Source organism: Staurois parvus, unplaced genomic scaffold, assembly GCF_062004578.1.
Source record: "Staurois parvus isolate SC_StPar_1 unplaced genomic scaffold, SC_StPar_1.0 ptg000438l, whole genome shotgun sequence".
Lineage (NCBI taxonomy): Eukaryota > Metazoa > Chordata > Amphibia > Anura > Ranidae > Staurois > Staurois parvus.
In genome coordinates, this window is record NW_028318234.1 from 4,912,391 (window position 1) to 4,933,712 (window position 21,322).

The 21,322-nt window shown below is 40.9% G+C and overlaps 1 protein-coding gene across 2 annotated transcripts in view; it reads left to right on the plus strand.

The window, feature by feature from the left end:
- The window catches only part of FYB1 (FYN binding protein 1), a 128,645-nt gene that overhangs the window by 53,565 nt on the left and 53,758 nt on the right, over positions 1–21,322 (plus strand). For both annotated transcript variants that reach the window (XM_089687823.1, XM_089687824.1), the window contains exons 3-7: positions 3,813–3,847; positions 9,786–9,805; positions 12,210–12,256; positions 13,433–13,541; positions 17,678–17,834. In XM_089687823.1, coding sequence (XP_089543949.1) covers positions 3,813–3,847; positions 9,786–9,805; positions 12,210–12,256; positions 13,433–13,541; positions 17,678–17,834 — 368 coding nt within the window. The remainder of the gene's footprint in view (positions 1–3,812; positions 3,848–9,785; positions 9,806–12,209; positions 12,257–13,432; positions 13,542–17,677; positions 17,835–21,322) is intronic.

A 21,322-nucleotide genomic window follows, 5' to 3' on the forward strand; every position in this document is an offset into this window, starting at 1 on the left:
CCGTTTTTGTAGCGGCTGACTTTTATTATTTTACATTTTGACTGGAGCTCCGCTTTACGTATAACATGTTTGTGATGGACTGCCTGGCTTCTTGCCTGGGTGCTTCCATCAGAGAGCTTCTTCCTTGCCGCTGGGGCACAGGAACAAGGTATTATAGCTGGGCATCACGCCCAAGAACTTGATGACGCTAGCTTAGGTGCAAACAGGAACTCCTTTATTGAACAGAAATACAGGGTTTTATACACTTCAGAAATAGGGGCAATCCGTACATGAACAATAAAAACAAATATTACACATTGGGATAAACATCACACACTGATTAGGTAACAAGGTAAAGTTGACATAAGACTAATTCCATCATGTAGGAACTTCCAGGAGCATTAGCCGGTGTTCCACAGTACACACAACATGGCAATGCAATTATTTTAGTATCTTCAAAATGCTAAATACCTTTTCTTATCAGCAGTATATAGATAGTAGTCTTGTGACTTTTATCAGTGTCCGCTTGAGCACTGGTTACTCTTGTGGGAGGACTTTTAATTCTCCTCTGACTGTCCTATGAGGCTGCATGACCCCTGACCCTCTGTCTGGACAGTGCTGATTGGCCCTGTGCTGATCACATGCAGCCTTCAAAAAAAAAGCTCTCATGAAGACTCCACCTCTGCAACATCACCAAAATACGCCCATTCCTAACCCCAGAAACCACTAAACAACTCATCCACTCCATCATCATATCACGACTCGATTACTGCAACTCCCTCCTCACTGGCCTCACTCACCACAGACTATCCCCGCTTCAGTCGATCCTGAATACGGCAGCCAGACTCATCCACCTCACCAACTGCTCCGTTTCTGCCACCCCCCTCTGCCAATCCCTCCACTGACTTCCGATTGCCCAACGGATCAAATTAAAAATGCTTACACTGACGTACAAAGCTGTCCATAATACTGCCCCAAACTACATCACTGACCTAATATCCAAATACCACCCAAAACCTACTCTCTGCTCCTCACAAGACCTCCTTCTCTCTAGTTCCCTGGTCTCCTCCTCCCATGCCCGCCTCCAGGACTTCTCCAGGGCATCACCCATCCTCTGGAACTCCCTACCCCAATCCATCAGACTATCACCTACTCTCCTCTCCTTTAGGCGCACCCTGAAAACCCACCTCTCCAGGGAAGCCTACCCCATCCCCTGCTAATTGCTGATCTCCTCCACTCTTCCTACCACTCCATCCCCCACAGCTTTTCCTCCTGTACCACTATCCCCCCCCCCAGATTGTAAGCTCCAAGGAGCAGGGCCCTCGAACCCCTCGTGTATCGCATTGTATTGTTATTGTACTGTCTCATGTATTATCTGCCATTGTAATGTACAGCGCTGAGCGAACCATTGGCGCTTTATAAATACTGTATAATAATTGTAATAGTAATACACACCAAACAGCATGTGCAGACTTGCCACTGCTGCTCTAACTGTGGCAGATATTGGTGACAGTGGAAGGGGAAGATTAGAGTAGACAGGATCAAATGGCCTTTTTACACAATGCAGAGGATTAACCCCTTAGGTTCCACAGTGAGTATAACAAGCATGTTTTACTGCATATACAGACTGATTTTACTGTTGTGGGTTTAGTAACACTTTAACAATGGGACAAAGTCACAACATTAAACACATAACACCTTGCTAAACAGATTATAGCAAGAGACCTCAGCATCAGGTTGTTTAGAGCTGATTATATTAACATCTGCTCTGAGTCTGGAAGGGGTGGGGTGAAGTTTGGGCAAAAAGCCTTCCAATTTGTATCCTGGTTCTCCAGTTCTCAGAGTTTCTGTGTTTCGGGGAGACATTAACACACCTCCCAAAGATCAGACCTCCCTCAGTTGCCAGGGCCCATGGTCAGTAGGTAAGAGTCTAGCCTGCAGTCCCCTCCAAAAGACCCTGTCCCAGCTGGACCGGTCACAATGTTTATTTTAATTAAAAAACAAACAAGGGTTTACAACCACTTTAAGCAGCTATTAGTGGATATACCTAGGTGTTACACTGTGGTGAACTAGTTTGGAGTGGTGAGTTGAGCTATGTATAGGGATCTGGTTAGTATTTTAGATGGTAGCACTACAAATAATATTTGGAAGAGTAAAGTAGGGAATATGAATGAAAATGAATAAAACAGAATACTGCTGCATGATGGATCCAGCTTACCTACTCTTTGAACAGGTTCAGGATTCCTAGTTCTTGCTTGACTGCAATACAAATTCCCAATACCAAAAAGATCCCTGATAGCCAGGTCCAAACACCAGTGAGCCTTTATTCAGAATAGTCATCGGCCAGCCCTTTTGTAATATACCGTTGGTTACATAGTCAGGTTGAAAAATGACCAGAAAAAAGACAAACACTATAAAAGTAGTTCAACCAATAGAAAAAATGAACAAATAAAAAACATCCACAAATATACGCACAGAGGAAGGCAAAAAAACCCAATGAGGCATGGTTCAATATGCTCCAGTGGGAGAAAAAAAATTCTTCCTGATCCTGCAGGAGGAGATTGGATATTCCCTGGATCAACAGTTCCTGTTTTTTTACCTATCAATGTTAACCACTTCATGCCAGCACCTCCTGGCCCTTTAAGGGTTTTCAGATGCTGGGAGGCAGGGCGGGGTTTTAGGGTCATGTGACCGCCTTGATTGCCAATCGCAAGGGGAGATCCGTACCTTTCCGTGAGACACTGACAGATGTGCTGGGAGTGCGCAGAGTGTGTGCTCTCATCACACATGTATTTTCAAAAGGTACGCAAATATGCTGCCACTCGGCGTCAAGGCTCAGCAGCCGAGAGGCCACATATTTTCATATGCTTGGCGTCAAGGGTTAAAGTAGAACTATAGACATTTATTGAAATTTCACTTTGGATAGAGTGAGGGAGAATTGTACTGTAACCCTATGTTTTTTTTATCCATCTGTTTCCCATTGGGGAGAATTCTGTTCACTTCCTGTCTCATAGCCAAAAAAGGAAGTGAGAGGAAATCCCTGCAAAATTAAGAGAATCCCTTGGGGGCCCCCCAGTTCACCAGAACTAATTCCTCCATTGGAAAATTCCCCTGCTATTACTTTTCTGGGGACAACCCAAAATTTGGGATTTTCTTTTTAAAGTGTTACTAAACCCAGGACCCTGCATTCACTATATCTGGTCTCCCTGGACCCGGCATTCACTATATCTGGTCTCCCACAGTACACAGAACATGGAAATGCAATTATTTTAGTAAACATAAACTGCTAAATACCTTTTCTCATCAGCAGTTAGAGCAGTCTTGTGACTTAAGCAGAACACTAGTTAAAGATTGTAGGAGGAGTTTTCTCTAGGAGGATGGAAATCCCCTGACCTCTGTCTGGACAGTGCTGATTGGCCCTGTGCTGATCACATGCACTCTCCCAAGAAAAAAAAAACCTCTCTAGCAATACACAACAAACTGAGCATGTGCATGGGGCTACGGATTCAGTCTGTATCAGGTGGACATTTGAACAAGGGGAGGGACAGAGAAGACAGGATCAAACAGCCTTTTTTCACAATGCAGAGGATTAACCCCTTAGGTTCCACAGTGAGTATAACAAGCATGCTTTACTGCATATACAGACTGATTTTACTGTTGTGGGTTTAGTAACACTAATACTTTTCTGCATTAAGGTAAAAAACTTTTACCTTTACAACCACTTTAATTTGCTTTTAATCAGCTTCATTCCTCTTGGCCTTTGAAGTTATCTTTAGTTTTGTAATTTTAGTATTGCAGTGCTAATAAACTAAAATGTCCTCTTTATTCCACAGTATGCCTGATGATGAAAATTATGATGACGTTGAAGGTATGTATGCTACACAACATTTACTGACTTTTCATGTTTTTGTTTAAATAATCTTGATTGCCATAATTCATTTTTGGATGGAGAATTGTCCCCGTGTAAATTTTACCTACAATTGTTTGACATCCCATGGTAGAACTGAGGTATTAGAGGTCACATAAAAGAACAAGGTTACAAAGGCCTATGCTAGAATAATACCATTAGAATAATATCCATTGCAGGTCTAAGCCCTGGTTCATACCAGTGTGCAGGGCTTTTTTTTTCAGAGAATAGGTGCAGGTACTCCCCCATTCCGAATCACCCCTTGTCTCTGTCCCTACCCAGTATTGCCCCTTTTAGAGAATACAGAACCAAGTATGATATTGTGATGCTCCGTAATTTTGTATGGTATTTTCTAATGATAACAAAAAAGCAGTAAAATAGATCCCCTGCAGCCAGCAACAATAGATCTCCCAGCAGCCAACATCAATAGACCCTCCAACAGCCAGCAACAAAAGACCCCTCAGCAACAATAGATTACCTACCAGCAACTATAACCACCCACCCACACACACAGAACAATAGATCCCCACCAACAATAGACCTCCCAGCAGGCAGAATCAATACACCCTCCAACACCCCTTGGTACTAGATACATTTAGTGCTGGAGGTGCCGGAACTGTGTTCCCCCACATTCCTGCTGAAAAAAAGCCCTGCCAATGTGCCTTGTCATGTGATTTGACATGACAAGTCACACTCTATTGCCAGTAATGGAACCGTTCAAATCAGTGTGACTTGGAGTCGCACCAATTTTAAAAGCAGTTGCCGCACTATTTTCAGGTGTCACTTGCATTGATATCTGTGCATAAAGTTGCACTGGTCTGTGGCTTTGAAACCGTGCTACTTGCTACAAGTACAGCTACAAGTGAAGTAGCAAGATTTCAATGTCGCATTCAATGTGAACCTAGTGTAAGTGACATTATAAAACAGTATACTCCAAACTGTGGGCTGGATGTGTCTCTTTGCTCATATTTATCTTGTCCATGAGGCAATATCCTTGCCATTGATACAAGGCACTATTCCTCCTACTGACACCAACAATGAGGCACAGTTTCTTCTACTGACAGCAACAATGGGGCATAATTCCTTCCACTGACACCAACAGTTGGGCACAATTCCTTCCACTGACACCAACAACGGTGTACTATTCTTTCCATTGACACCTACAATGGGGCAGTATTACTTTCACTGACACCAACAATGGTTTACTATTCCTTCCATTGACACCAACAATGGTTTCTTATTCCTTCCACTGACACCAACAATAGGGCACTATTCCTTCCACTGACACCAACGACAGTGCACTATTCCTTCCACTGACACCAACAATGGGGCACTATTCCTTCCACTGACACCAACAATGCGGCACTATTGCTTCCACTGACACCAACACACCAACAATGGGGCACTATTCTTCCCACTGAAGGCAACAATGGGGCACTATTGCTCCTCCTACTGATCAAAGGTGCTATGTAATTATTTTACTCCCACTGATGCTGGGGAATAGTCTACTCCCGCTAGCCCTTCTGAAGTCTGAAAGACGGTAAACTGGCCATTTGTTTAGAAAGTTTAAACCCTCAAGTGTTTTCCATATTCAGGGCTGTAATTGGATAGCATGCTGTTCTAGATATGTATAAATGATTAGTCTCCTTCATACCAGCTCCAGCCTTTGGTTACCCATCACAGTACTCTGAGTTAACAGCAAACAGTGGAAACCAGAACCTACTGTTTGGAACGCCATGTGGTGGATTTACTAAAGGCAAATAGAATCTGCTTCGCAAGTACAGTTGCACTCATTTTCTCCTTAGCTTAGTAAATGTGGTAAGGATCTGATGATTTTCATCATTCAATCATGCAAGAAAAAATGTTTTGTTTTTTTTTTCTTAAATTTTCCTTACACCTGGTTGGGTATTCATTACAAAGCGAATCTTTATCACATTTACGTTTACTAAGGAAAATGAGTTCAACTGCACTTGCCAATTGTACAGTCTATTTGCCTTTAGTAAATCAAACCCTATCTGTTGTATTTGTTGGGCTACCACTGGATCGAGCAGTGCCCTCCTCATGAGATTTCAAAGAATGAGTGATGTCTGTATGTTGAATAGAAAAAATGGCAGTATGACAAGTGCAGCACTGCCTGCAAAAAGTGGTTAATTGAAAACCCATGCGGAGTAATGTAACTGCATAGATAATAGCTACAAAAATATTTTATTTGATCACATGGATCATAAAGAGGTCAGACATTGACACGGTGAACAAATCAAAATAAAATAAAAATATTAAAAAACATTTGGCGTTTTCAAATCTGGTTGTTTGTCGGCAAAAAGGAATCCACATAAGGCAATAAAGTTCCCTAACCACATAATCAAAGAATTCCATATGATTCCACATGGTATCTGGATAGGGAGATCATTCTTCAGAAATATTCTTTGGTAAACACCACAATTAATGGAATGACTTCCTATAATGGAAACCAAAGAGGGATAATTGTAGTGGAAACATAAAAAATATATACACTGATCATGTACTAAAACAGGATAACCATACTTGGTGGTAAACTAATAATTCCATTACCTTCTCATGAGCTTGACCATCATAAAAAAATGAATGTAGAGCCTTCCTGGGTGACCACCCCAAATGGAAATGAATCCACAATAGCAAGTGATTCTAGGAATGTGTAAATATAAATCATGAATGACAAAGTACCTGAATAGAATAAATATAAGGGTAAAAAATAAATTACCATATATAAGATCAAGGAGACTCCACCTCACTTGAAATGAGATCAGGTCTTTGTGTTTCTGATGATGAATATGGGGGTGGAAAACCAGGTGGTCTATACATATAAAGTCCAGGCAGGTTATAGCGTCCAATATATTTACACATTCCTAGAATCACTTGCTATTGTGGATTCATTTCCATTTGGGGTGGTCACCCAGGAAGGCTCTACATTCATTTTTTTATGATGGTCAAGCTCATGAGAAGGTAATGGAATTATTAGTTTACCACCAAGTATGGTTATCCTGTTTTAGTACATGATCAGTGTATATATTTTTTATGTTTCCACTACAATTATCCCTCTTTGGTTTCCATTATAGGAAGTCATTCCATTTATTGTGGTGTTTACCAAAGAATATTTCTGAAGAATGATCTCCCTATCCAGATATCATGTGGAATCATATGGAATTCTTTGATTATGTGGTTAGGGAACTTCATTGCCTTATGTGGATTCCTTTTTGCTTACAAACAACCAGATTTGAAGACGCCGAATGTTTTTTAATATTTTTATTTTATTTTGATTTGTTCACCGTGTCAATGTCTAACCTCTTTATGATCCATGTGATCAAATAAAATATTTTTGTAGCTATTATCTATGCAGTTACATTACTCCGCATGGGTTTTCAATTAACCACTTTTTGCAGGCAGTGCTGCACTTGACATACTGCCATTTTTTCTATTTAGTATCTTAGGTTTATAAATCCACATTTATATTGTAAGTGAGATGGAGATATCACTATGACACGGATATACATGTCAAATTAGGTGTCTTTTTTCTTTTTGTTTGGGATGTCTGTATGTTACTTGAGAAAAGACCCCTCTAAGCAGCTCCATATCTGCTCCCCATTCAACTTTTTGACTGTATTGACCTACAAGTATTCAGCGGTAACCAAACAAAAACAATAGAAAAAAATAATCAAAAATCTGTACCTTGTGCTGCATCCATTAAGCCGGCCATAGATGGTTCGATTGTTGAACCAGCCAAGATTTGAACCATGTATTTGCAGGCTGAATGTACCTAAGCTGATCGATCAATCAATCAACTTGAGTGCAACCAGCCTTCTAGATTTTACATGTAATTGTTGCTAGCAGCAGGAAAGAAAATCGCTTCAATGGCTGGCGTTACCCTGCTGCCCTTATGGTAAATTACAAAATGTAAAATAAACAAATGGTATGACAGTACCTGCAAAGGGGAGACACCTTTGTCAAAGCGAAACTCCAACCAAACCTTTCTATTAGATTCCTGATGTAGGTAAAGCCCAATCTTTGTAACATGAATACTTTTTGTACTGGTGGCTTAAGAAAACAGAGTTGCTTTTGGGTTAGTGTTAGGGGCTAGTTTCAGAAAAAGTATTATGCTTAGTGGTTACGTTGAGGCTAAGATTCACAGACCTACCCATGACATTTATACCGTATATCTTTGATAAGGAAAGTTGGCATTCGGAAGAGAACACTGAGCTACTGGTGACCACATCATATCAACATAGGGTCATGTTTAAAAAAATCTTCTAAGATTGTCATTATTGCTCGGGGAAAAATATCAGTCTTATGATCTCATTCCAATTAGCAATATAAGCAACAATCCCCCCTTTTACTGGCCAAAAAAGTATTTACTGGTCAGGTGACAAGCCTACAAAATTGACAGTGCTACCACCCTGTCGTCCTTTTCCAAATGAGGTTAAATGCCTTGTCAGTTCCGGGTCAAAGCCACCGCAAGCCATAGGAGCCGGCAACTCGAAAGGTTAACATCCAATCTTCGTTATTGAAAAGAATGTTGGGGTAAAAATCCGGGAACAAAACAGTTGATGCGTTTCAACCTATGCAGGCCTTAAGTTATGAGTAGTCCTGCATACGCTGAAACGAGTCAACTGTTTTGTTTGTGGATTTTTACCACAACGTCATTTTCAATAATGAAGGTTGAATTTTAAAGTGTTACTAAACCCAGGACCCTGCATCCACTATATCTGGTCTCCCCGGACCCTGCATTCACTATATCTGGTCTCCTCGAACCCTGCATTCACTATATCTGGTCTCCTCGAACCCTGCATTCACTATATCTGGTCTCCCACAGTACACACAACATGGAAATGCAATTATTTTAGTAAATATAAACTGCTAAATACCTTTTCTCATCAGCATTATAGAGAAGTCTTGTGACTTCTATCAGTGTTCAGTCAAGCACTAGCTAAAGCTTGTAGGAGGAGTTTTCTTTCTGCTCTAGGAGAATGCAGAACCCCTGACCTCGGTCTGACCAGTGCTGACTGGCCCTGTGCTGATCACATGCACTCTCCCAAGAAAATAAAAACCTCTCTAGCAATACACACCAAACTGAGCATGTGCAAAATGCCTACGGTTCAGTTTGTCTTATCAGGAGATAAGAGGTGGTTGCTTGAAATAGGGGAGAAACAGAGAAGACAGGATCAAACGGCCTTTTTACACAATGCAGAGGATTAACCCCTTAGGTTCCACAGTGAGTATAACAAGCATGCTTTACTGCATATACAGACTGATTTTACTGTTGTGGGTTTAGTAACACTTTAACAATGGGACAAAGTCACAACATTAAACACATAACACCTTGCTAAACAGATTATAGCAAGAGACCTCAGCATCAGGTTGTTTAGAGCTGATTATATTAACATCTGCTCTGAGTCTGGAAGGGGTGGGGTGAAGTTTGGGCAAAAAGCCTTCCAATTTGTATCCTGGTTCTCCAGTTCTCAGAGTTTCTGTGTTTCGGGGAGACATTACAGACTGATTTTACTGTTGTGGGTTTAGTAACACTTTAACCTTTCGAGTTGCCGGCTCATTTGACTGTTATAAGCCTACATAAAGGATACCATCACTCATTTCAGTCATAATAAGGGCTAATTGTAAGTTTCATTATTTTTAGAGGTCTATGTATAAAACAGTAATTGTGCACATTTTCAGAATTATGTGTGGTTTCTATATCATCAGCTCATAAAGTGGCCACAATATGTTTTTGTTTCCTGATGGCATACCAATAACAAACACGCTAAATTTTGGTGTAACAAGTTGTTAAGAATTCTTGGAAAACATTTAAAAAATACATATGAATTTCTGTTTAATCCACTGCTATATAATAAACTGGTGTTCTCTTTTTCAGGCCCTGTACCCAATGATATTGTAAGTAACATTTTCACCTGTGAAATAGTGCGGTACATGTACATGCAAGTGGAAATATTGACCCCCTGAAGATGTTTCATTCTCAATGGTACCCCATTACAAATAAAGTTGCAAAAAAAGTACAGTCCCCCTCCTCTGTTATTTTTTTCCTTCCCATATTTTATCCTTGTTATCAAAGACTAATGTAGTCACCCATGCTGAACAAAGACTACTGAAGCCACCCATCCTTACAAAAAGAGTAGTGTAGCCACCCATGCTGAACAAAGACTAGTGTAGCTACCCAAGCTGAACAAAAACTACTGCAGCCACCCATGCAGAACAAAGGCTAATGTAGCCACCCATGCTGAACAAAGACTACTGTAGCCACCCATGCAGAACAAAGGCTAGTGTAGCCACCAATTCAGACCAAGGACTAGTGTAGCCACCCATTCAGAAAAAAAGACTAGTGTAGCCACCTATTCTGAACAAAGACTAGTGTAGCAACTCATGCTGAACAAAGGCTACTGTAGCCACCTATGCTGAACAAAGACTAGTTTAGCCACCCATAATGAACAAAGACTAGTGTTGCCACCCATGCAGAACAAAGACTAGTGTAGCCACCCATGATGAACAAAGACTAGTGTTGCCACCCATGCAGAACAAAGACTAGTGTAGCCACCCATTCTGAACATAGACTAGTGTAGCCACCCATGATGAACAAAGACTAGTGTAGCCACCCATTCTGAAGAAAGACTAATGTAGCCACCCATGCTGAACAAAGGCTAATGTAGCCACCCGTGCTGGACAAAGACTAGTGTTGCCACCCATGCTGAACAAAGACTAGTGTAGCCACCCATGCTCAACAAAGACTAGTGTTGCCACCCATGCTGAACATGCTGAACAAAGACTAGTGTTGCCACCCATGCTGAACAAAGACTACTGTAGCCACCCATGCTGAACAAAGACTAGTGTAGCCACCCATGCTGAACAAAGACTAGTGTAGCTACCCATGCTGAACAAAGGCTAGTGTAGCCAAGCATTGCACTGTTTTCTCTTTTTCTCTTTTTTTTTTGGTTGGAACTTTTTTGAAATGTCACAAGTGACATTTCAATAGGTTCTTATCACCCAGTGGTGTTGGAATATGGTAGTTTCTGCCGCAGCCCACTGCACTGAGAAAAGTACAGCATTCAGTACTTGCTTCTCCATGCGCACCACTGCAATGTTGTCCAGCTTATCCCAATGCAAATGGTGTGAATGGGCCCCATGAGTTGTCAGTCCACCCCTGATGAGGACTGCCATTGATGATCTCCTTCTGAAAATGCTAGTTGCCTGACTGTGTCTGACGTAAAGAGAAGCATCAGTCCCCTTGTGTGTGCATCCCCAACACTTACATCTGTCACTGCTGGTATCCACATAAAAATATCACATAGACAATCCAGGGTTGTCCAGCCAAGTCTTTGCTGGAAGCCCACATCTTTTTTTGTGACATCAACAGGAGACTGCTGTCTCCCCTGGGTTCAGACAGCCAGCCCCATGATGATGCCTGCCAGCTCTGTCCTCCTCCAGTGCCATGTCCATCCTCCACTGGCCACTGTCAGGAACCTGAAGCCTCCCGAAATAGGTGATGTGGATATCCCAGGAGGCTTCAGGAGCGGAGGAGACGTCCTTCTCAACTAGGAAAGAAAAGAGAAGAAAGATAGCTTAATAAATTTCAGAGGGGGGAAGGGATGCAACTTAAAGCAGTATCTGATTTAGAGAGGTACTTCACACTCCCCCCCATTTATTTTTTAATTCCTGCTTACCTGATGCTGGGTTGTTGTAGTCAATTTAGATACCCACCCAGCAGATCCAGTGTTGTCCTGTTGTGATCTGCTTCTCTTCTGCCACCGCTCCGGTCCCATGCCACCATGTTCTTATGTGATGTCATTGAGAAACTGCCTGCTTTTAAGTCACAGACCCAGAAAAAGCATTTTCTAAATGGGTTTGAGGAAAGTTTTAGACCTCTTTATCTATTTGTTTCCAGGTCCGTAATTCAGACAACACTGAAGCCATGTAACAACATGACATCTAGGGAACTAGCATGCCCAACGGAGAGCTCAGCAAAAAGTAGCTTTCAAGATCCTCTCATGACAGTACCCCTTTAAGGCAGAGAGCTTCTTCTGTATTCTTTAGATAATCTTTAGTGCTCTGGGAATCTTTGATCATGTGTTCAGTGTTTACTTGCTGAACAAACATTGTGTACATTTTGTAAAGGCTAAACTCTAAAAATAATCAAAGTGATCCTACAGCTATTCGTTTCTCTTTAAACCAAGCAAGGTGAAACATAAATATACAGTATATAATGTCTTTTCTTTTGTTTCTTTAAGAGTATATCTCTATATTACATTCTGTTTTATTTCTGAATAATTATTTTGTTATTCTACAGAGTGAGGAGAGTGAAGGAGATGTCTATGATGAACTTGACGAGCCAAGGTATATTTTATTATAGTGGTGTTTGTCCCTATGTTAACACAAAGGGGGATTCCTTTAAGCAAGGGAACAAAATGAAAAAAGTTGACAATAGCAAACAAGCAGGTTTTCTCTATTTTTTTTTTATATACTTTTATTCTAATTATTTTCTCTCCATTTCTAAATTGACACTGTTACAAGGAAAGCTGTCATTGTGCTGAGTGTCTGACTGTGTGAAAATCTCTAGTATAAAAAAGAGAAGAAAAACACCAACACATACTCCCCTGGGCGGCCCAGTGACATCACTGATCACTTTTCAACATTTTATCATTTCAGATAGAGTAAGGGAGGGTTATAACACTTGTCAGTTTTTTTGACATCTGTGTCCCATTGGAGAGATTTACCTCAACTTCCTGTCCCATAGCCAAAAGAGGAAGGGAGAGGAAATCCATGCAAATTTAGGGGAATTCCTTGAGGACCCTCAGGTCACCAAAACTAGTGCCCCATTGGAAAATTTCCCCTCTATTACATTTTTGGGGACAAGCCTAAATTTGGGGTTTTCTTTACATTCACTTTCGATGATAATGGTAAACAGGACATATAGAGAAGGTGAATCTCCCTAACGGGGGCACAGACTGCAGAAAAAAACCTAACAGGTGTTCTAACCCTCTTCACTCTTGCCAAAACTAAAACCTTTTGCCTTTAGTTATACTTTAGAGTGACACTAAGGAAGATCCTTATTCTACACATGCAGGTGACACATGGGTTAAAAACGGAGCTTACATGAAAAATCCTTCTTTTCGATTAAAATAATGCCTCATAGATCACAAGATCATATAGTACAACCGTTTCTGGAAAATGGGATAATTTCATTAATAAAATTGTTCACTTGGTTACTGATACTTTTTGGACCCTTACACTTTGTAGTTGGTTAATGATTCTGTCCAACACAGTGATGTGCCAATCGTAAAGCCCAAGAGGCAAGTAAGAGCCAATGACTGCAGGGTAATGCCTGATTTCTGGAATGCAGGAGATGGTGAAAATGTAGATTGCAAGTAATCACCCTGGTAGTAACATTTAATCATTTTAGAATGAATAACTGGACAAAAGTGTTTTTTTTCTTAATTTTATTTTATAAATGTGTATATTTTGTGTTCCAGTTAGATAACATTCACATTTTCATCACTGTACTCACTGCAGGAAAGATCAAGAAAAAGATGAAAAGAAGAGGAAGAAAGAACTGGAGCAAGCCAAGAAAGAGCAGAAGGACAAAGAAAAGAAGGAACAAGAGATACGAAAGAAATTTAAGGTGAGTTTATAATCTGCTTTATGTGTACAATCCCATGATGACTGAGAAAACATGGAAAAGAGAAGGTGGTAACGTGGTAAATGGCTGCTGTAGTTTTCTATGGTGAGAAAATAGAATGGGGTTGTACCTATTGACGTGCTGTTGTCTTTTATGTAATTTCGCAATTGTTAAAGTAGAAAATGTTTTTTCCATGTTGGATAGAGCAGTGGTGGGCAACCTTTTTTTTCAACTGAGCCAAATCTCGCCAAAACCACGATTGAAATTTATTTTGAGAGCCACATTTTTAAAACTGAAAATACATCCCCCATATAGTAATTCATCCCCCATAGTAATTCATCCCCCATAGTAATTCATCCCCCATATAGTAATTCATCCCCCATATAGTAATTCATCCCCCATATAGTAATTCATCCCCCATAGTAATTCATCCCCCCTATAGTAATTCATCCCCCCTATAGTAATTCATCCCCCATAGTAATTCATCCCCCATAGTAATTCATCCCCCATATAGTAATTCATTCCCCATAGTAATTCATCCCCGATATAGTAATTCATCCCCCATATAGTAATTCATCCCCCATAGTAATTCATCCCCCATATAGTAATTCATCCCCCATATAGTAATTCATCCCCCATAGTAATTCATCCCCCATATAGTAATTCATCCCCCATAGTAATTCATCCCCCCTATAGTAATTCATCCCCCCTATAGTAATTCATCCCCCATATAGTAATTCATCCCCCATATAGTAATTCATCCCCCCTATAGTAATTCATCCCCCCTATAGTAATTCATTCCCCATATTGTGTCAATTCACTTACCTTTGCTCCGCGCGTTCCTCTCGCTGTGTTCCCGCGCCGTTCTGGTCTTCAGGGCAGACTGTGAGAGGAGAGGAGTTCGTCACGCTGCCCCGCCTACATCCTGGCTGCCCCGCCTACATCCTGACAGCTGCAGAGTCCTGACTTTTGGGGCGGCCGCCCGAGAGGAGGGAGGGGAGCGGGCGCCCGGCACACAGGAGAGCCGCATTTAAGTTTGTAAAGAGCCGCATGTGGCTCACGAGCCGCGGCTTGCCGACCACTGGGATAGAGCAATGGAGGGTTATAACCCCTTTCAGGTTTTTTTTTGTTTGACATACTTCCCTGGGCGGCCCAGTGACATCAGTGGTCACTTTTCTACTTTTTTTTCATTTTGGATAGAGTAAGGGAGGGTTATAACCCCTATCAGATTTTTTTGCTATCTGTGTCCCATTCGTAAGATTTTCCTTCACTTCGTGGCCCATAGCCAGAAAAGGAAGTGAGAGGAAATCCCTGCATACAGTTGCAAGAAAAAGTATGTGAACCCCTTGGGATTACATGGAGTTTTGCATGAATTGGGCATAAAATGTGCTTTGAACGTCATCTAAGTCACAACAATAGACGAATGCAGTCTGCTGAACATAATACTACACAAACATTAGATGTTGCCATGGTTTAATTGCACATAACATGTAAACATTCACAGTGCAAGGAGGAAAAAGTATGTGAACCTTTGGACTTAATAATTGGTTGACCCTCCTTTGGCAGCAATAACCTCAACCAAACGTTTCCTGTAGTTGCAGATCAGACCTGCACAACGATCTGGAGTAATTTTGGACCACTCCTCTTCACAAAACTGTTTCAGTGTAACAATATTCTTGGGATGTCTGGTGTGAATCGCTCTCTTAAGGTTATGCCACAGCATTTCAATCGGGTTGAGGTCAGGACTCTGACTGGGCCACTCCAGAAGGCGTATTCTGTGCTGTTGCAGCCATTGTTTTGTTGAATTACTTGTATGCTTTGGGTCATTGTCCTGTTGCATCACCCATCCTCTGCAGAGCTTCAGTTGGTGGACAGATGGTCGTACGTTTTCCTGCAAAATGTCTTGATAAACTCTGGAATTCATTTTCCCATCAATGACAACAATCCGTCCAGGCCCTGAGGCAGCAAAGCAGCCCCAAACCATGATGCTCCCTCCGCCATGTTTTACAGTAGGGATGAGGTTTTGATGTTGGTGTGCTGTGCCTTTTTTTCTCCACACATAGTGTTGTGTGTTCTTCCCAAACAACTCAATCTTGGTTTCATCTGTCCACAGTATATTTTGCCAGTAGTGCTGTGGAACATCCAGGTGCTCTTTCGCAAACTTTAAATGTGCTGCAATATTCTTTTTGGACAGCAATGGTTTCCTCCGTGGTGTCCTCTCATGTACTCCATTCTTGTTTAATGTTTTCCTTATTGTAGATGTGTCAACAAAAATGTTAGCATGTGCCAGAGATTTCTGTAGGTCTTTAGCTGACACTCTGGGATTCTTCTTTACCTCATGCAGCATTCTGCGCTGTGATCTTGCAGTCATTTTTACAGGAGGACAATGCCTAGGGAGAGTAGCAACAGTGCTAAACTTTCTCCATTTGTAGACAGTCTGTCTTACCATGGACACATGAACATAAAGGCTTTTGGAGATACTTTTGTAACCCTTTCCAGCTTCATGCAAGTCAACAATTCTGGATCGTAGGTCTTCTGAGAGCTCTTTTCTGCGAGGCATGGTTCACATCAGACAGTGCTTCTTGAAACCAGTAAACCCAAAACAGGTGTGTGTTTTTTAAGGGCAGGACAGCTGTCAGCAACACATCCAATATCATCACACTGATTGGAGTCAAGGTTGGCTCACTCCTGGCTCCAATTAGCTCTGGGAGAAGTCATTAAGCTAGGGCCTCACATACTTTTTCCTCCCTGCACTGTGAATGTTTACATGTTATGTGCAATTAAACCATGGCAACATCTAATGTTTGTGTAGTATTATGTTCAGCAGACTTTGTTCTTCTATTGTTGTGACTTAGATGACGTTCAGATCACATTTTATGCCCAATTCATGCAAAACTCCACGTAATCCCAAGGGGTTCACATACTTTTTCTTGCAACTGTATATAGACTTGTTGCATGAAAGTTGCAAGCAAGTCAATGGGATTGCAGCAGTATGAACCGAGGATCTACAAATGGGCAGTCTAATTGAATGTAAATCTGGCCATAACTGTTTGTTGAATCATATCTATGCCATATGTATGGGCCAGAGTTCCAGGGAGCACATATATCCACTTTGCCAGTGTGCTAAATTTCAGTTGTGTTTAGCTTACCTGCTGTCTGAGGACTTCACAATTTATTGAAACCCAATTTCAGGAACTACACTTGTAGCATACACTCTCATTTTATAACATCAGCATTGTAATAACAATACAAAAAATAGTTATTTTTAGAATTCAATATAAGCCTACTAGAAAAATCTCCTTTCATGTTGTGAGTTCTGCCTGTCTGCTGGTCATCTCTTTCCACAACATCCTGGACTCTCTGCATGCTTTGCAGCTTCTCTTCTGCTGTTTGATTATAATTTCAAAGGACTACGTGTCCCATGGTACCTTGCTGCCTGCAGCAGTGATTCCTGTCCTGCCTCCACCTCCTGAAACTCCTCCTCTCAGCTCCTCTGTAGTTCAGAAGGCAGGCTCTGTGAAATGTGAGACATAGCAGTGCCTACTACAGGGCATAGTGATTATGTGTCCCATGGTACCTTGCTGCCTGCAGCAGCGATTCCTATACCGACTCCGCCTCCTGCCTGAAGGTCCTCCTCTCAGCACCTCTGCAGTTCAGAAGGCAGGCTCTGTGAAATGTGTGGCACAGCAGTGCCTACTACAGGGCATAGTGACTACATATCACAGAATTCAAGGAAGGAAATGTGTGGGGATCATTACCAAGTAAATTTGCAAACTTCAAGATAAATGGTAGGCCAGAATTAGATGAAATATAATGTGGAAATATGTCATTTTATCTTTTTATTATAGATGCTTTAAAAGTTCTGCTTTTCAGAAAAAAAATGAAAAGATGAGCTAACACTCTACACCCTCCCCACCCCCTGCTGTACCTATCCCCATGGGTGATGAGTTGTCAGTGCCCACAGATGGTGTACTGATCCAAGGATTTGAAATCCCCACTTTTGTCCCACTTATTTGTGTAGGGCTTTTGGGATGGGTCAGAGTGATTCTGATTGGTCAGCGCCAGCAAAAAACGTATACTTTAAATGTGAGTTTTTGGGTTTAAATATGCTTGAAGGTTTATGTTCTTTTTCTCCACAGTTAACAAGTGATATTGAAGTTATTCATCAAGTCAAGGCCAGCGTGGACCACAAAGGCGGTAAAAATGAACTCTCTTTCAAGAGTGGTGATCAGATTGAAGTCATACGTGTCACAGATAACCCTGAAGGAAAATGGCTGGGTAGAATGAATGGAATCTGTGAGTACATATCAAATCATTCATTTACCATCAAAATGGATGTTACTTTTACTGTCAGCAGGAGCGAAAGGGGAAATGTTCTCTGGAACACTGGATAGCAAGAAAAACCAGACAGCAGTTCAATTATAATAAATCAAAACTCTATAATTTCCCACATGAAAAGTCAAACTTTCACCCTTGAAAGTGCACAATACAAAATACCTTTGTATTGTGTTGTCTTTTCACTTCACATGTGTGATGTTTATTTATGTCACCAGTGTGGTTGCATGATATCACGTATATTTATTTTTATATAAAGATAATGCACTATATCTAGTATATTTTTTTTGAGGTGCTCTTTGGATTGAAGGGAAGATTTGGACATTTTCATAGTTGGAAGATTGGAGAGCGAGGACTATTATTTGCATATTTTTTATTTTTTTTTTTGTATTTATTATTTAAATTTTTGGACTTTTTGTATGTGGGACTTCATGATGGACATTATATTAGCAGTATGAGACTGCGGGATAGGGTGTATATGTTTGTAGAATATGGAAAAGGTATTTTGTAGCAGTTCAATTATGTTCACACTCTTTACAAAACTTTTTTAAAAAGTTTTTGGCTTGACATACACTTTAAGGAGTCTATTTATTGAAAAAAAACACTGTACAATTGTCTCATGCCTTTGCATAGCCATCACGAATAATCTCAGTAATTTGTCTAATATAATTATTTCCTATGATTGTCTGCTCCATCTAGTGGCCATAGTGCAGTATTTTCCTAATATTTCAGAAAAAGATCACATTGTTGCCACTAGTTGGATAAAGAGAAAACAGGTGGCGCACACACCTAGTGCATTATCCAAGGTTTATTGTGAGGAGTGAAAAAATAAAAACATACTCACAGACGAAGCATGTATCTAAAAAGCATAGAAAAATGACGATGGCCACAACGGCAGGCAAGGTGTTCTCACTGTCAGTGCGGTCAAATGGCTGACGGGTTTCGGGGACGAATCCCTTTCCTCAGAGCTAATGACCAGCCTCTGATGCAGATGTGTAATGAATGGAAAGTGGGAGCCTTGCTGGCGATGCCTCAACTAGTTGGAAATAAACGTATTAGGAAAAGTATTGCGATTATTTTTGTTATAGCTGTGCAATTGCTTGAGATATTCACACAATGATTTTTAGATCTGTAAGTGTTAGGTTTAAGGTCAGGGGTTTTGAGGGGGGGGGGGGGTTGGGGAATAAGTCTTTGATTAAATGAGGGGAAAAATTTAATGTGTATACAAAGCCAAAATATATTTTTTTTCAATTTTAAATATCATATGGGAGGACTAGACCTTCTGTCAGGTTTTTATTGTCTGTGTCCCCACTGGGGAGATGTTCCCTCTTTATTTGTCCTGGTGACCATTATCACTGAGAGATAGGAATGAGTAATCCAAATTTTGGAGTTGTCAACAGAAACATAAATAGAAGAAAATTCTTCTAATGGGAACACGTATTCCTGTGAAAAATGTCTCAAAGTGGATTTAAGCTGTTTTTGAGAGATTGAGAAAATTAAGCTGATTCAGAGACTGCAAAAAAAATTGACAGGGTTTTAGATATGCTTTATAGGATAAGTTCACCTTTTAGAAAAAAATAATAAATGCACAATTTTTTGCAGGTAAAAAAATGTGCATTTCTTATTGTTGTCTGCAGGAGCCTGTAAACCATTGCACCAGCGATCAGCAGATCACAGGATGTACAAGCAAGCAGATATACTGACAGGAGGAAGCTGCACAGCGCTGTGGTAGTTCATTGAGGACTACAAGCTGACATCCGCTAAGACTGCTGGGACTTGTAGTCTCTCATTCACAGATGATTCTGAATGAGTGATGTGGCCGTGTGGGCGGAGCCCCGCATAGCCACATTTCAAAAAAATTTGACAGCTAGTGAGAGGGGGAGATGATCCCCCACTAGCTGTCAAAGTGGGGATCTAGGGGGCACGGGGGCCGGTTTGATCGTAACAAGTTACAAAAGGTGAACTTATTCTTTAAGGAGCATATTTATAAAGCAATGGGGAGATTTACTAAAACTGGAGAGTGCAAAATCTGGCGCAGCTGTGCATGGTAGCCAATCCGTTTCTAACTTCAGATTGTTCAGTTAAAGTGTTACTAAACCCCGGACCCTGCTTTTACTATATCTGGTCTCCCACAGTACACACAACATGGGAATGCAATTTCAGTAAATATAAACTGTTAAATACCTTTTCTCATCAGCAGTTAGAGCAGTCTTGTGACTTCAGCAGAGCACTGGTTAAAGCTTGTAGGAGGCGTTTTCTTTCTGCTCTAAGAGGATGCAGAACCCCTGACCTCTGTCTGGACAGTGCTGATTGGCCCTTTGTTGATCACATGCACTCTCCCAAGAACAAAAAGAAAACCTCTCTGGCAATACACACTAAACTGAGCATGTGCAGAAGGGTTCAGTCTGTCTTATCAGGTGGACATTTGAACAAGAGGAGGGGCAGAGAAAACAGGATCAAACAGTCTTTTTACACAATGCAGAGGATTAACCCCTTAGGTTCCACAGTGAGTATAACAAGCATGCTTTACTGCATATACAGACTGATTTTACTGTTGTGGGTTTAGTAACACTTTAAGCTTTGGAAATAAAACCTGGAAGCTGATTGGTTTATATGCAGAGCTGCACCAGATTTTGCACTCTCCGGTTTTAGTAAGGCTCCATGCACACTAACATTTTTTTAAGCACCTAGAAGCTATTATGAGCATTTTTTCCCTGCTCCTATACACTAATAGTGTTCTCCATGTTATGTGTCCATGCACACTATTGTATGCTAGAAGCGAGATCCAAGCTTCAGTGTTTAGGAGCAGAAAAAAAATGTTTTTGTAGAGTTTTTGGGAGTGTTTTTCTGGCGGAAAAAAAAGCTGAATGCTCCTAAATTCTCCTAAACACTTCTAAACACTAATAAAAAGCTCCTAACAGCTTTTTTTTCTTTATGTACTATAAAAACGCTAATTAAACGCTAATGGTCCTAAACACTTCTAAAGGCTTCTAAATGCTTACTAAAACACTACTACAAGCTGGCACAAAAACACTATTATCAGCATTTTTCATCCAGCGTTTTCTCTAGCGTTTTTTGAGCTTATAAAAAATGTGTTCATGGAGCCTAAATCTCTCCCAATGCATCTGACATTCACCAAACATTTAGCATGTGAATAGACTGGTGCAAGACACACAGGATCGACCTGTAAGGCTCCAGTAGACTTCAACAAAATGGCAGCTGTCGACACACTGACATCAACTTCCTGTTGCATAAATATGAAAGAAATGGGTAAACGATGAATTCAGCTCCTGTTCTCCACCTGTACAGAACTCTGCAGATGTGTTTTGCCCTTTTTGGGGCTTAATTGTGGAGGCCCTCTATGATTAAGCCCCAAATAGGGCGAAACGCATCTGAGGAGTTCTGTACAGGTGGAAAGCTGAAGCCATCTTTTACTCATTTCCTTCATA